Raw genomic sequence first — 15,448 nt, 5'->3', positions numbered from 1 at the left:
AAATAAATTGCCGGGGGGGGGAGGGTTTGTGTGCAGTTTTTTGTTTTTTGCTTTTTTAAAATTTTACTGATTTCAGAGAGGAAGGGAGACAGAGATAGAAACATCAATGATGAGAGAGAATCTTTTATCAGCTGCATTCTGGACGCCCCCTACTGGGGTTCTAACTTGGGCATTTGCCCTGACTGGGAATTATAACTTCCTGGTTCATAGATCAATGCTCAACCACTGAGCCACATCAATCAGGCTGCAGTTTGTATCTCTAATGTAATAACACCAATAAGTAAAATTAATAATACACCAACTTGAGAACTGCACTGAAGAGACTGTGTAAGTTATAACCAATATATGTGGTGGCAAAGAAAAATAAAGTAACAATAGAGTATTTTAAAATTATGTTCGTTTATGTACTATATAACTCACTTTCAAAGAGAAGTTCTGTTATAGGTTGTGTATTTCTTAATTAAGATAAAGAAGTCAGTGAGGTGAATGAAAGTTTTACATTCTATAACCATATTCTTTTAAAGCGGGGGGGAACATCTGGCCCTTTATATGGCCCACAAACCACTTGGTCTAACCCTGCCAAGACAGTGAGGGTGAAGCAATTAAATGTTTGACCAAATATAGCAGGCTAATTTTTAAGCTGATAGTTTTGTATGGCCCTCGAATGATATTTGTAAATATTTAAATGGCCCTTGGCAGAAAAAAGGTTCCCCACCCCTGGTTTAAAGTAATGCCTGTTTAGTAACTTTTGTTATTGACTTGTCCAAATTATTGATTTTTCTTTGTTCTCATTATAGACTGCCTGGTACAAGAGTAATTGGCCTTGTAGTTAATTTTCCTTTATAAATTACAGGTGCCACACATTGAAGCACTTTTAAAAAGAAAGATATTAGAACAAGAAGAACTAAAGAAAAAACCAAGAAGATCATGTACTCTTCCAAACTATACTAAAAGCAGTGGAAATGTTTTGGGAAAGGTCTGTGTTTAAGCCTTTTAAGAGGCAGCACATTTTATTATCTTGTTTTGTTCAAAATGTGTTTTAAAATTAAGTGATAATAAGATAGTGTTTCTTTATATTTTTCCCCCCAATAAATTGTTCTCATTATCATAATAGGGATTTGGAAGAATTTAAAACTTGAAATGCATACTTAATTCCATAATTCTTTCTGCTGTGGAAGAAATTGTTAACATGTCTTAATTCAAGGCTTATTACTTACTTAGAAATGCTTTCATGTCATATGGCTTTATAGATCCAAGACCTTTCTATGTGACTCAGACTTTAGTGAGACAACAGGAGAAAGAGAAAGATCAGAATTTATCTAATTTATGAGTCTAATATTGTTAGAGAATGAATTCTTGGATTCTCCTAGAACTTAAGAAAAAACAATAATAACAACAAAACATTTATATATGTTTGCTGCCAAAATAGTGCCAGTCTTCCTTTTCTTCTATTCCCTTTTTGGTTCTCCTTTTGTCAGAATTTTATTTTCATTTTTATCCTACCATTATTTAATCCTGAATACTTTTTTATAGAAAGTATTTCTTTTAGAAGTGTCCCTAACATTTCCAGTTTTTAATGGTGTTAAGGTTTATGGTATATGTATGTGTGTCTCACTTGTTAAACTTAGCTTTCTGCTTTTACCTCTGCTTTAAAACTGAGGAAACTGAAACTGAGACACATAGAGATTTAAAAACTTGCTCAAGGTTACATAGCAAGCGTTCGATCAGAGCTTGAACTCAAGCCCAACCAGTCTAACTCCAAAGTCAGTGCTGTTTATTACTATTTGGTGTGTATTTTTTAATCCTCACCAGGGTATTTTTTTCCCCCATTGATTTTTAGAAAGAGTAAAAGGGACAGGGAGAGAGATCTGGAAACATCAATTTGAGACACATCTATTGGTTGCCTCCCAAATGCGCCCGGATCAGGCCTGGGGATCAAACCTGCAACCTAGGTACTTGCGCTAGACCAGGAATCCACCCTGTGGCACTCTAACCACTGAAACACACTGGACAGGGCTATTACTGTTCTTAATTGCCTTTATACATCATTCTTTTACAACCACTCTGTGATTGTTCATATTTCTACTTTTACATGAGGAAATTGAAGTTCAGAGAACTTAAATAACTTGTCAATATATAGTTGTTAAGAAGCAGAACTTAGACATAAACCTAAGTCTTTCTGACTCAAGAGTCCATGGCAGTTTCTTTATAAATGGTTCCTTAACATCACAAACAAACTGCACTCTGAAAATAGGGGTAGTGGTTACTCTCAAAGGGAGTGGTAGTGTTTACTACTGAAACCAAGTTACCTTATATTCCAAACCCCAAATATAATTGAAAAGTTAAGAATGTAAATTTGTGCCCTAGCCGTTTTGGCTCTGTGATAGAGCGTCGGCCTGCAGACTGAAGGGTCCCAGTTTCAATTTCAGTCAAGGGCACATGCCGGGGTTGCAGGCTCGATCACCAATGAGGGGTGTGTAGGAGGCAGCCAATCAATGATTCCCTCTCGTCATTGATGTTTCTCTCTCTCCCTCTCCCTTCCTCTCTGAAATCAATAAAAATATATTTTTAAAAAGAATGTAAATTTATAAACCGAAAACAGTTTATAATTTAAAATTTTTTAAATTGTTATTCCTTATAGCCAATTTATAGAATTTATAGGAAGAATCAGTCTTTATAGAAAGAAGCAGTCCTATGATTCTAAGCATATTGATACCTGTAATAGTTAGCCTGTTTTCAGGTACTAACATTCCACATTCATTGGTTCATTTAATACAGAATTCTTGCTCAATGTGTAAGATTTTTATCAAAGTATAAAATAAAATGTAGCAGAATATATTTTTAAGTCTTCCAATCAGATGTTTTTCATCACATCTCTTAAAAATCAGAGGGAAGCCTTTGAAATTTTGTTTTATATAGTTTCTTCTGTCATCTCAGAAGCCCTTTCCTATCCAGCAAAACTTTTTTCAAATCATGCTTAATCTCCTTTCCTTGATTCCTTTAAAAAAATGTGTGGGTTTTTTTTCCTGGCATTTATCCTAGAAGTAGAATAAATAAATGTGGAATATAGTAGGAAACAGGAGATTTACAACTTATATTATTTTTAACATGGTGAAATACCTCCATTAACTTGGATATTTTAATGTTGCCCTCTTAATTGCAAATATCTTGAGATTTCATCTATATTCCTGTTGTTTAAAATATGTTTTTATTGATTTTAGAGAGAGGGCAAGGGAGAGGGTTTGAAAGATGGAAACATTGATAAGAGAAAAACATCCATCAGCTGCTTCCTGCATGCCCCTGCTGGGAATTCAGCCTGCAACCCGGGCATGTGCCCCAACTGGGAATTGAACTGATGACTTCTTGGTTCATGGGTCTACAATACTCAACCACTGAGCCACATCGCAGAGATCCTTTTTACTTTTTTAAGTGCCATTTATGTCTTACCCCTAAGAAAGAATTAGTAGCATCCATGAAAATAGGTAGGGTACACTTAAAATTGAAAAAGTAGTTAAGGCTCGAACAGAACATCATGTTATACAACTTAAAAATAGCAAGTGTACATCTTAGAAAGCGTTCGATTTTTTAAAAAAATAATAATATATATATTTTATATTGCCTGAAAACTCACAGAGATAGTATAGTGTTAAGAAGTATACTGAGAGCTCCCAGTCATATCTTCACTTAGAATTAATTATTGCAGTTATAAGATTAGGGTAACTTGTGAATAATCACAAAGTGGACACCTATCTGTCTTAGCACTTGCAGTCAAAAATAGAATGAGATCACTTAATTTGATTTGCCACTACCAATCATTCCTTTGTTTGCTAGGACATATTTTTTATCTTCATTTACATCTGCTAGTTTCTCTGCATGTCTGTTTTCTTACCTTTTTCCCACTAACTTAAAGAGAATTGGAGTACAAAGGTGGACATCATGATGTTTCTAAGAGTGACATACTACTTTCTCATTGCTAGGGCAGGTATGAATAAAGGTTAGATGTGACCATACCAGTGCAGTGAATGAAATTTTTAAATTGTTCTAAAAATTTCAACCCTGTTGTATTTTGAGAAAGAATGCTTGTGACTGAGGTATTTGTAAATAGGAGGGTGGTTATTTAGCCTAAACTCCAAAGTATTCTTTTTTAAGCAGAAAAAATTGTTCTTATTTGTAACATTTAGACTTGTTTTCTGAACAAAACACTGTAGTAGTGGAGTAAAATATCTACTTAGAAGGGTATGGTATGTAACTATATTTATGTTTAATTGAATCTTAAAGTTCATTTATTGTAGGTCTATATTACTTAAATGTATTTTATGGTTACTTAATTAAAACACATTCCCAATAATGGAGATAGTAAATGTGAAAAGTGTACATCATTAATTAGCAGGTAATAGTCCAAAAATTTTTATTTGCTCATTTGTAAAATTTATTGGAGTTTAATCTGTAGAAGAATTTTTCCAAAATTAACAACAGAATAGATAGTTTGATATTCAAGCCAGCGAGTTTTTAAAGTTTGATAATTTTTTGTGAAAATTATGTGAGTGTTCCCGAGAAGTGTTTTTGCTCTTTAGACTTGGACTTTTTAAATATTTACTCTCAAATTTTTATATACTTAGAGTTTTATACTTGTTTTTTAATGGGCTACAGATTGCACACCTCGCACAAATTGAAGATGATAGAGCTGCAATGGTTATTTCTTGGCATCTGGCAAGTGATATGGATTGTGTTGTCACCTTGACCACTGATGCTGCGCGTCGTATCTATGATGAAACCCAAGGTCGTCAGCAAGTGTTACCACTTGATTCTATTTATAAGAAGACTCTTCCAGATTGGAGAAGGTTAGAAAAAAGTGGAAGTAATTATTTTTTTCTGCAATAATATATATTTTTAAACTAAGCATGGAATTTTAAAATGATTTCTCAAAAAGATGCCTAAAACAGAGAAGTGACTCATCGACATTATTCTATCTTTTCCTTCATCACAAATGTGTATACTTCATTAAGATGAATTATATATGCTGACCATGTTTAATTTACTAATTAAATGTAATTTGTATATATGAAACACACACACACAAGCACACACACACATAAACCCAAAGCAAATTTTTGGTTTTTGCAATAGCAAAGATGGAAAAATTTCATTATCAGTAACTGAATATGAAATTGCTTTATTTGGAATAGGGTATAGATGCATGTCTTTTGAACTATTTATGTAAATGTGAAAATAAACTGACATAATTTAGGTAGAGAGGGTCTTTATTGGAACTGCCAATAGCAAAGGTGAAATGTAAGACTAGTTAGGATATTTCATTCTTATTTTAATACAAATTTGGTTCATTTAATTATTTCTTCATTTGCTTTTCAAAGTATGTTTTTTGGTAGCAACTATTCAAATCAATTATGTATTTTTAATATAAATTTTAAAATATTTTATGTGTACTCTGAACTTGACTGTTTTTTAAAATTCACTTTAAAGGACTGGAAGAAAATGGTAACAAAACAAAAAATTTAAAATGTATTACAGAATATTGACCAATTATTTTCTCAAAGTCATAAAACAAAGCTTTGCAAGGCCTACAATTGCATAGGAGTAGGGATTTTAAGGAAAATGGGAACTAATTAACAGTCTACTATGTTATAAAACTAACATTTCATTTTGTAATCTAAAAATAGCTTAAGGAAACAACTGGAATTTGAACTCAAATCTGCCTGCTTCTAAAATCTCTCACTGGCTAAAATCAAGGAAAACATATCCTCGGGTCAGGATTAAAAAAAAAAATCTCTCTCTGCTACTAGTCATTACCCATTTTATTTTGTTTTGTTTTATCCTATCTAATAAAAGGGTGATATTAACTGTCACTCCGTCACAAAGATGGCGGTGCCCAGTCCCCTCAGCCCCGCCGGAGTCCCCCAGTCCTGGGGGGGCGGCCGCTGACAGCGGGGAGCATGAGCGGCCTGGCGGAATACTTGCTTCATTGCCGCGGTGACGAAGCAAGCGTCCCGCCCCGGCCGCGGAGGGCCTCTGGGCAGCGGGCACGGAGCAGCCTGGCCCTGCAGAGAGCAGAGAACCACGGGGAGTGGGCCTAAGCCGTCTGGGCTCCCAGATTGGAGAGGCCTCCTCTGAGGGCTTCCAGATTGGAGAGGGTGCAGGTCGGGCTGAGGGACCCACCCCCCCATGCATGAATTTCATGCACCTGGCCTCTAGTTTTATATATTTTTATTGATTTCAGAGAAGGAGAGGAAGAGAGAGATGGAAACATCAGTGATGAGAGAGAATTATGGATCGGCTACCTCCTGCACACCCCACACTGGGGATCGAGCATGCAACTCCGGCATGTGCCCTGACCGGGAATCGAACTGTGGCCTCCTGATTCATAGGTCTATGCTCAACCACTGAGCCCCACCAGTTGGGTTCATTACCCATTTTAAACAACTTAGGAAATCCCATCATATCATAAGTATTGTGTTGATAAGAATAATACTTTTTGTGAGAATAATTTTTCCTCCAGGAGGGCTTCTTTTATGTTTATAATCCCTAAAGACTATATTAAGAATCCATGATTTAAGGAAAGTATAAATTTGGTATTTAGAACTAATGTTTGCTCTAGCAGCTAGTTATCTTCTCTTCCTGGTATTGTACCTCTCATTGGATTGAATTAAGTAGCTCCAGAGCCACCCTCACCCTCCAGCACTTCTACCTTCAAGATTTGGAAGGAGCTATACTATGTGGAAATGAAAGGCCCAACATCCCAACCAACTTCCATCTCTCGAATGTGATTGTTACTTCTGAGCTTCAATTGCTCATTCTGTGTGCTGTGAGGGAAAAACAGACACCCAGGGCTTTGAGCTACCTCCCTCATGTGTCTTAGTCTTAGCTCTCTGCCCTTGCCCTCCATTCTAGGGACCCTCTCCCCATGACACAGTCATATCACTGGCATCCTCATTTAGGGCCAGCTTTAGAGCCTGCTTTTCTTCTTTCATTGTCAAACTAAATAATAGTTTATATTGACTTTACAAACTAATTGAGGGTAATAGTACAGATAAAACTAAGTAGATATTTGTATATGGTATATATTCTCATTTCTAAGGGCATAATAATAATTTAGGAGTTTTACTTGTGGATGGAGAGTTGATTTAATGATTACAGTAATATGCAATATATTCATGTTTTTCATATTTCATATTTTTTAATTTAAAAGTTATGAGTTTTGCTTAATACTTTTTAAATTTTTCTTTTCATTCAGACCTCTGCCTCATTACCGAAATGGAAAATTATATTTTAGACCCATTGGAGATCCAGTCTTTGCCCGAGATTTGTTAACGTTTCCAGATAACATAGAGCATTGTGAAACAGGTAAAGGAAATTATGGTGACTTTATTTTATGTAGATATTACATATGTGATCCAGACATATAAATTACTGACTATGGAATTTATGTTCTTATTTCATTTATAAGTAACAATTTTATTAATATTTAATTCTCTAATTTTTTCCAATTATAGGAAAAGTGTTGAATAAAATTCTAAATTAGCATTCTTTGTTAAAAAATGTTCAGTGTCTGTTAATATTTTAATATAATCAAAGAATATGTTATAAGTTAAAATTTTGTTTATTGAATTTTTTAGTGTTTGGTATGCTATTAGGGGACACCATTATTTTGGATAATTTGGATGCTGCCAATCATTATAGAAGAGAGGTATGTATTGAATTCTTTTTTAACTTGTAGCTCTAATTCTATTATGTATTTTTAAAATTTAATATATTATAGACCTATATGAGAAAAAAAGTTATTTTATGATAAATGTGCAAATGATTAAGTAACCTTGTCAAAACCAATTTAAATCCTACATATCGATAAGCAACATAAAATTGGGCAAAATAATGAATGGGCCATCATGCAAGTTAAAATCATGCATGTTTTGGGGCTATGAAATTATTGAAGACTCAAAAACTAATATCTATTATTGATGATGGTATTGGAAAAAAGTGCTATCATTAATGTTGGTAGAAATGTAATTTTATGTATTACCTTGTTTATTAGTTGTTAGGGCTGCTGTAACAAAGTACCACAGACTGGGTAGCTTAAACTACAGAAATTTATTGTCTCTCAGTTCTGGAGGTTTGAAATCCATATTCAAGGTCTGAACAGGGCTGATTCTTTCTGAGGGCTGTGAGGGAAGGATATCTTTCTGGCCTCTGTCCTTGTTTTATAGATGGTCGGCTTCTTCTATTCATATCTGTGCATAACTATATCTCCTTTTTATAAAAGCACCATTCATTAAATTAGGGCTCTCTTTTTTTCCTCTTTTTTTTTTTTTTTTTTAAGAGAGAGAGAGTGGAAGGGAGGGAGGGAGGTGAAGAAAAGAGAGAAACATTGATGTGAGAGAGATATATCGATTGATTGCCTCCCAAGCATGCCCTGACTGGGGCCAGGGATCAAACCTGCAACCCAGGTATGTGCCCTGACCAGGAATAGAACCCACGACCCTTGGGTGTGCTGGTTGATGCTCTGACCAATGAGCAACACTGGCCAGGGCTAATTACCTAACTTTAACTTGCTTGCTTCTGTAAAGACCTTATCTTTAGATAAGATCACATTCTGAGGGACTAAGGGTTAGGACTTGAACCTAAGAATTTTGACATATAATTCAACCCATAACATCTTAGAAGGCACAGTTGGGCAGTATACATGTTTCAGTCATCTATTGCTATATAACAAACACTTGAAAAGTTGCTTTAAACAGTAACACGTATTAGTTCTCATATATCTGTGAGTTTCTCCAAGTAGTGATAGAAGACCCTTTCCCAATAAACTGGAACCCCCAAAGGGATAAACCTTAGTGTAAGGGTAAACAAAGAAATATACCTGCTACTTTGGTCTCAACTCCAAGTGCCCCTGGAGACTCTCTTGAACCTTTGGTTTTAAGTAGAAGAAAAGAAAAAATATTAAATTGTTTTCCTGGAGAATTTAATAGGTTGCCCTATCAAAGTATAACAGGTTTGCCCTCATGTCTGTTTGTAGCCTGCATTCATAATATTTGGATGGTCTGAAAAATCTGAAGTAAATATTTGGTTTCATATGGTGCTGAACTGATAGTGTCCTTAGATATGTGATCAGAGGAAACACAGATTCTCTCTGGAGGAATTCAACTTTATCTTAGAACTGAAATAATTTCCATATTGAATATAGAGCAGGTTTTAAAAATATGTTCAACATAATTCAAGAAATAAAAGTGTTAAAAATTAGGAAAGCAGGGAGAAACCAAGATGGCGGCATAGGTAAGCACCTAAACTGCTGCCTCGCACAACAATTTCAAAACTACAACTAAAAGACAGAACGGACACCATCCAGAACCACAGGAAAGCTGGCTGAGTGAAAATTCTAAAACTAGAAGGAAAGAGAAAAGCTCACAGAGAATTGCAGGTACGGCAAAGGGTCCTTATGCACGCAGAGAGGAAGGGCGGCTGAGAGCCTGGCTGACTTTCTCTGGCGGAAGGGGGAAGGAAGCCCCCGACTGCACTGAACCCCAGTTCTGACTGCACTGAACCCCAGTCCCGGGCGAAACCCCGTGGACCCAGGCTCATACAGGGGTGTCTGGTCTGTCAGGTAGAGAGAAAGGCACCCAGAGACTCGGAGACCCGGGAGAGACCCAGGGGAACCACGGTGGGCAGGGGTCTGGAGGCACGCGTGCCAGTGTGCACAAGGCTGCGGAGGTTGCCACAGGCTTTCCCTAGCAGAAGGGAGTAGGAAGCTCCTGACTGCACTGAACCCCAGATCTGACTGCACTGAACCCCAATTTCAGGCGAGCCCCTGGGGACCCATGCTCTTACAGGGGGGAATCTGGACTCTCGAGTGGAGACTCGGGAGCCGGGGAAGGCAGAGGTCTGGAGGCGGGTGCGCAAGGGCAAGGCTGATGGGAAGTCAAGACTGTCTGCTCCACCCTGAGACTCCACCCCATCCAAGCTGAGCACAGAGGCTATTGCAATTTGGCAAGTCTAATCCTATAAGGCTGTCTCCAGCACCGAACTTCTCCCAGCGTAGACACAGCTGATCCTCACAGCCACCTGGCCTGGAGGTCAGTTCCTCCCAGTGATACCAACAACAATCAAGACTTAACTACAAGGCTGTACACACAGTCCACAAAGGGGTGCACCAAGAGTGTCCACCTCAGGTTAACTGGGGAGGCCGACCCACTGGGCCATATAGGAAACCTAGCACACAAATCTACCCTACCAACTCAGGGAAGCAGTAAAAATGTGGCGTCAAAGAAACAGATCACAAACAAAAGAAATGGAGGAAAACAAACGACTGGATATAGAATTCAAAACCACGGTTATAAGGCTTTTCAAGAATATCCTAGAAAAGGCCGATAAATATAACAAGACCCTCGAAGATATGAAAAAGGACCAACTAGAAATTAAATATACACTGACTGAAATAAAAAATAATATACAGAGACCCAACAACAGACTAGAGGAACACAAGAATCAAGTCAAAGATTTGAAATACAAAGAAGCAAAAAACACTCAACCGAAAAAGCAAAAAGAAAAAAAAAATCCAAAAAGTTGAAGATAGTGTAAGAAGCCTCTGGGACAACTTCAAGCGTACCAACATCAGAATTATGGGGGTGCCAGAAGAAGAGAGAGAACAAGATACTGAAAACCTATTTGAAGAAATAATGACTGAAAACTTCCCCCACCTGGTGAAAGAAATAGATTTACAAGTCCAGGAAGCGCACAGAACCCCAAACAAAAGGAATCCAAAGAGGACCACACCAAGACACATCATAATTAAAATGCCAAGAGCAAAAGACAAAGAGAATATTAAAAGCAGCAAGAGAAAATCAGTTAATTACCTACAAGGGAGCACCCATTCGATTGTCAGCTGATTTCTCAACAGAAACTATGCAGGCCAGACAGGAGTGGCAAGAAATTTTCAAAGTGATGAATAGCAAGAACCTACAACCAAGATTACTCTACCCAGCAAAGCTATCATTCAGAATTGAAGGGCAGATAAAGAGCTTCACAGATAAGAAAAAGCTGAAGGAGTTCATCACCACCAAACCAGTATTATATGAAATGCTGAAAGGTATTCTTTGAGGAAGAAGAAAAAAGTAAAGAGAAAAATTATGAACAACAAATACATATCTATCAACAAGTGAACCTAAAAATCAAGTGAATTAAAAACCTGAGGAACAGAATAATCTGGTGAATATAATAGAATCAGGGGCATAGAAAGGGAGTAGACTGATAATTCTCAGGGGGAAAGGGGCATGGGGGTGTTCAGGAAGAGACTGGACAAAAATCATACACCTATGAATGAGGACAGTGGGGGGGAGGTAAGGGCAGAAGGTGGGGTGGGAACCAGGTAGAGGGGAGCTATGGAAACAGGAGAAACAACTGTAATAATCTGAATAAAGATTTATTTTTTTAAAAAAGTTAGGAAAGCAGCCCAGCTGGCATGGCTCAGTGGTTGAGTGTCGACCTGTGAATGGGAAGTCATGGTTTGATTCTTGGTCAGAGCACATGTCCAGTTTGCGGCTCGATCCCCAGTGGCGGTTGTGCAGGAGGCAGCGGATCAGTGATGCTCTCTCATCATTGAAGTTTCTATCTCTCTCTCCCTCTCCCTCCTTTCCTCTCTGAAATCAATAAAAAATATATATTTTTTTAAAAATTAGGGGAGAACAAGTCAAATTAAAAATCAAATAGAGCTTCTAAAAATAAAAAATATAATAAATACTGGACAAGTTTAACTGCTTAAGAGAGAATAGTGAATTGGGAAATAGGTAAGAAAAATTATTCAGACGGCAGCTCAGAAAGAAGGAATATAAGAGAAAGGTTGATCATGGAAAATAGAATGAGAAAAATCTCAAAAAACAAAAAAGTCTAATCATAATGCCAAGATGAGGATCATAGCAGTATTTGAACTAATGGGTGAAAATTTTTTAGAACTACTGAAAGACACCAATCCATAGCTTTAAAAAACATAATAAGAGAGTATATGTGACAAAAGCAGGTACAGTATATGCTCCTCATAATTGGTGTAGCATGTATTGATTTCTTTGCTTCCAAAGTTTTTTGAAGTAAGTCATATGTAATTTCAGTGGCTAAATATTGTTTGAAAGCTCTTCTGAGAAAAGACTTTTGTGCATCCCTTGGTTACATTGTTAGGTTTCAGTAGTTTTTGTTACTGTTTTCTCTTCCTAATTTTTCTCATGCCATTTATATTACTTCACCCCCTTGCTAGTCCCTGCAGGGGTTGTCACTTGGTATTTCCCAAGTGGTAGGGCTGGTGTTCATTCACTGGATTTGTACCTGCTGTCATTTCTTTTTTTTTTTTTTTTTTTTTTTTTTTTTTTTTTTTTGTCCTAATAGAGTGCTTAGTGAAGTAGAATTATAAGATTGAAGGATACTTTACACATTGAAAAACTATCCATGAACATAATATTAGCAAAATTGTTCTAAAAGGGGAGCCAAAACATTCTGTCTACCTGAGGCTTATATCTTATATCCGTCAGTCTGTTAACAAGAAAATAGACAAGCCTGTAAGCTTGAGTGTGTTATTATTTAAGTGAATTTCATATCCTAAAAACATTGGCTGACTCTTGATAAATGGGTAATACATGAATCCAGTTTGTATTTTTAATGTTTGCTTTTAGAAAACACAAAAATCCAAACCAAAACTAAGAAAGTAAGGTGGTGTTTTACTGAAAGATTCATTTTATTAAAGAATTCACCACACATTTTCTTCAAGTAAGCATTTTGCTGCATTTAAATTTTTTTTTAAGGTCCAATTTGTTGAGAAAACGCCTGTAAAGTACCCCTGGAATTATAATAGAAGAGTAAATACTGGTCATGATTTTTTATTACATGATCTACTACTTTTTTATTTTTTAAATATCAAGTTTTATTTTTATAAATCAGAGACTACTTTACCCTCACTATTAGATTGGAATAGGTTTTACATGTTAACTTATAATGTTCTTCAGTCTTTTTTAATCTATGCATTCTATTGTGTGGATATACCATTATTTCTGTAACTTACTGAATGAAACGTGAGTGTCATATTTTTCATTCAGTTTCATATAGTTCATATCTTTGATTATTTCTTCAGAGTAACTTTTTAGAAATAGAATTGCTGGGTCTTGCAGAGTGTTAAGCTATATAATACTTTCACATTTCCTTTTAGAAGGGCTGCCTCAGAGCAGATTAGTACAAGAAGACCCTTTCTCCATAGCTCTCCCAACATTCATTGTGGTGTGCAGTGCAGTATGCATGTGTTAACATTTTGAATAGTGACTATAGCTCACGAATTCTGCTTCTCTGATTACCTTTGAAGTTGAACATTTAAATTTTTTCTTTTTGTATTGATTTCAGAGAGGAAGGGAGAGGGAGAGAGAGATAGAAACATCCTATCTAATAAAAGAGTAATATGCAAATTAACCATCACTCCACTACACCCACAAGATGGCAGCAGCCACGGAGCTGGAGAGAGCAGGAGGCTTGAGTTGCCCCCAGCGATGGAGGAAGCCAAGCTTCTGCAGCCCTGGCCTGCCTTGGCTTCTGCTCAAGGCTACAGAGTTTCAATTATAGAAGATAAATAAATCCCAGATACCAGGGCCTCCACTTGGGTCGCTGGGGGGTGTGGCCAGCCTGCAAACCACCACAGGCCCCTCGCCCAGGCCGCCCCACACCCCAAGGGAACCCCCACCCTGATCCGGGACACCCTTCAGGGCAAACCAGCTGGCCCCCACCCATGCACCAGGCCTCTATGCTCTCTAATAAAAGTAATATGCAAATTGACCATCACTCCAACACACAAGATGGCTGCCCCCATGTGGTCAAAGATCCTGCCCCCATGTGGATACAAGATGGCCACCACAAGATGGCCAGCAGGGGAGGGCAGTTGGGAGGGACCAGGCCTGCAAGGGAGGGCAGTTGTGGGCAATCAGGCCAGCAGGGGAGGGCATTTGGGAGGGACCAGGCCTCCAAGGGAGGGCAGTTAGGGGTGACCAGGCCGGCAGAGGAGGGAAGTTGGGGGCTACCGGGCCTGCAGGGGAGGGCAGTTAGGGGTGACCAGGCCTGCAGGGGAGGGCAGTTAGGGGCAAACAGGCTGGCAGGGGAGCAGTTAGGCATCAATCAGGCTGGCAGGGGAGTGAGTTAGGGGGTGATCAGGCTGGAGGGCAGAAGCGGTTAGGGGCAATCAGGAAGGCAGGCAGGTGAGCAGTTGGGAGCCAGCAGTCCTGGATTGTGAGACGGATCCCATTTTGGAGAGGGTGCAGGCTGGGCTGAGGGACACACACCCCCGTGCACAAATTTTGTGCACCAGGCCTCTAGTCCTATATAATAAAGGCCTAATGTGCTAAGTGTCCAGTCATCCAATTGGCCGTTCAACCAATCAAAGCATAATATACTAATGATATGCTAAGGCTGCTCAACCACTCACTATTACATGCACTGACCACCAGGGGGCAGACAGTCGACCAGTTGACCAATCGCTATGACATGCTCTGACGACCAGGAGCAGACGCTCCGACCAGTAGGTTAGCTTGCTGCTGGGGTCCAGCCGATTGGGACTGAGCGAGACGGACCGGACACACCCTTGAGCCCTCCCCTGGTCCTTCCCCGGCTGGCCAATCTCCCGTGTCCCTCCCCGGCCCCGATTGTGCACCGGTGGGATCCCTCGGCCTGGCCCGCACTCTCTCGCAATCCGGGACCTCTCGGGGGATATTGGAGAGCCGGTTTTGGCCCGATCCTGCAGGCCAGGCCAAGGGACCCCACTGGTGCACAAATTCATGCACCGGGCCTCTAGTCCGTGATGAGAGAGAATCCTTAATTGGCTGCCTCCTGCACACTCCCTATTGGGGATTGAACCTGGGACCCTTCAGTCCACAGGTTGATTCTCTATCCACTGAGCAAAACCAGCTAGGGCAAACATTTAATTTCTTTATACTTTCCTAAATCTGTTTTGAAAGAACATTCTTGAAGTTCATGAAATACTAAATATAGTGTCTCTTTTATTTTCTCACATCTCTGAAGAATTTAATTCTTAACTAACCCTACCTACTTTTTTTCCATGACTTAGGATTTACTACATAATTCTAGTTCCTCCAACTCTCACATTACTAGCTCTTTTACTTCCCACAACTGAAGTTGCAGTATTGCCCACTAAAGATTCAGCACTATGATTTTCAGTCTGTATTTTCTTCTCTGCTGTTTTTTTTTGGTCATCTGTAAAATGTGTATTTAACAGAAGGAAATTAAGCTACTGATTCTGCCTTGATACTGCCATGGCTTTCAGAAGCACAGCCTACTCTTGCTGGTCCCTCTCTCCTCCTTCTTATCAAGCAAACTGTTAGTTTCTTAGGCTAACACTTGAGAATCACTCATATTAACTTATTGCCCTGCCTCTGTTTTTTTCCCCAATTCATCTTACACATCA

General features: G+C 38.5%; 1 protein-coding gene across 1 annotated transcript in view; it reads left to right on the top strand.

The window, feature by feature from the left end:
* SMCHD1 (structural maintenance of chromosomes flexible hinge domain containing 1) overlaps positions 1-15,448 on the top strand; it is a 168,606-nt gene that overhangs the window by 143,255 nt on the left and 9,903 nt on the right. The window contains exons 41-44 of the mRNA XM_080684014.1: positions 854-976; positions 4,651-4,841; positions 7,250-7,359; positions 7,632-7,702. Coding sequence (XP_080540140.1) covers positions 854-976; positions 4,651-4,841; positions 7,250-7,359; positions 7,632-7,702 — 495 coding nt within the window. The remainder of the gene's footprint in view (positions 1-853; positions 977-4,650; positions 4,842-7,249; positions 7,360-7,631; positions 7,703-15,448) is intronic.

This window comes from Plecotus auritus, assembly GCF_963455305.1.
Source record: "Plecotus auritus genome assembly, chromosome: 8".
In the NCBI taxonomy this organism is placed as follows: domain Eukaryota; kingdom Metazoa; phylum Chordata; class Mammalia; order Chiroptera; family Vespertilionidae; genus Plecotus; species Plecotus auritus.
Note: the sequence above shows the minus strand (reverse complement) of the source record. Positions and strands in the feature narration are given on the sequence as shown.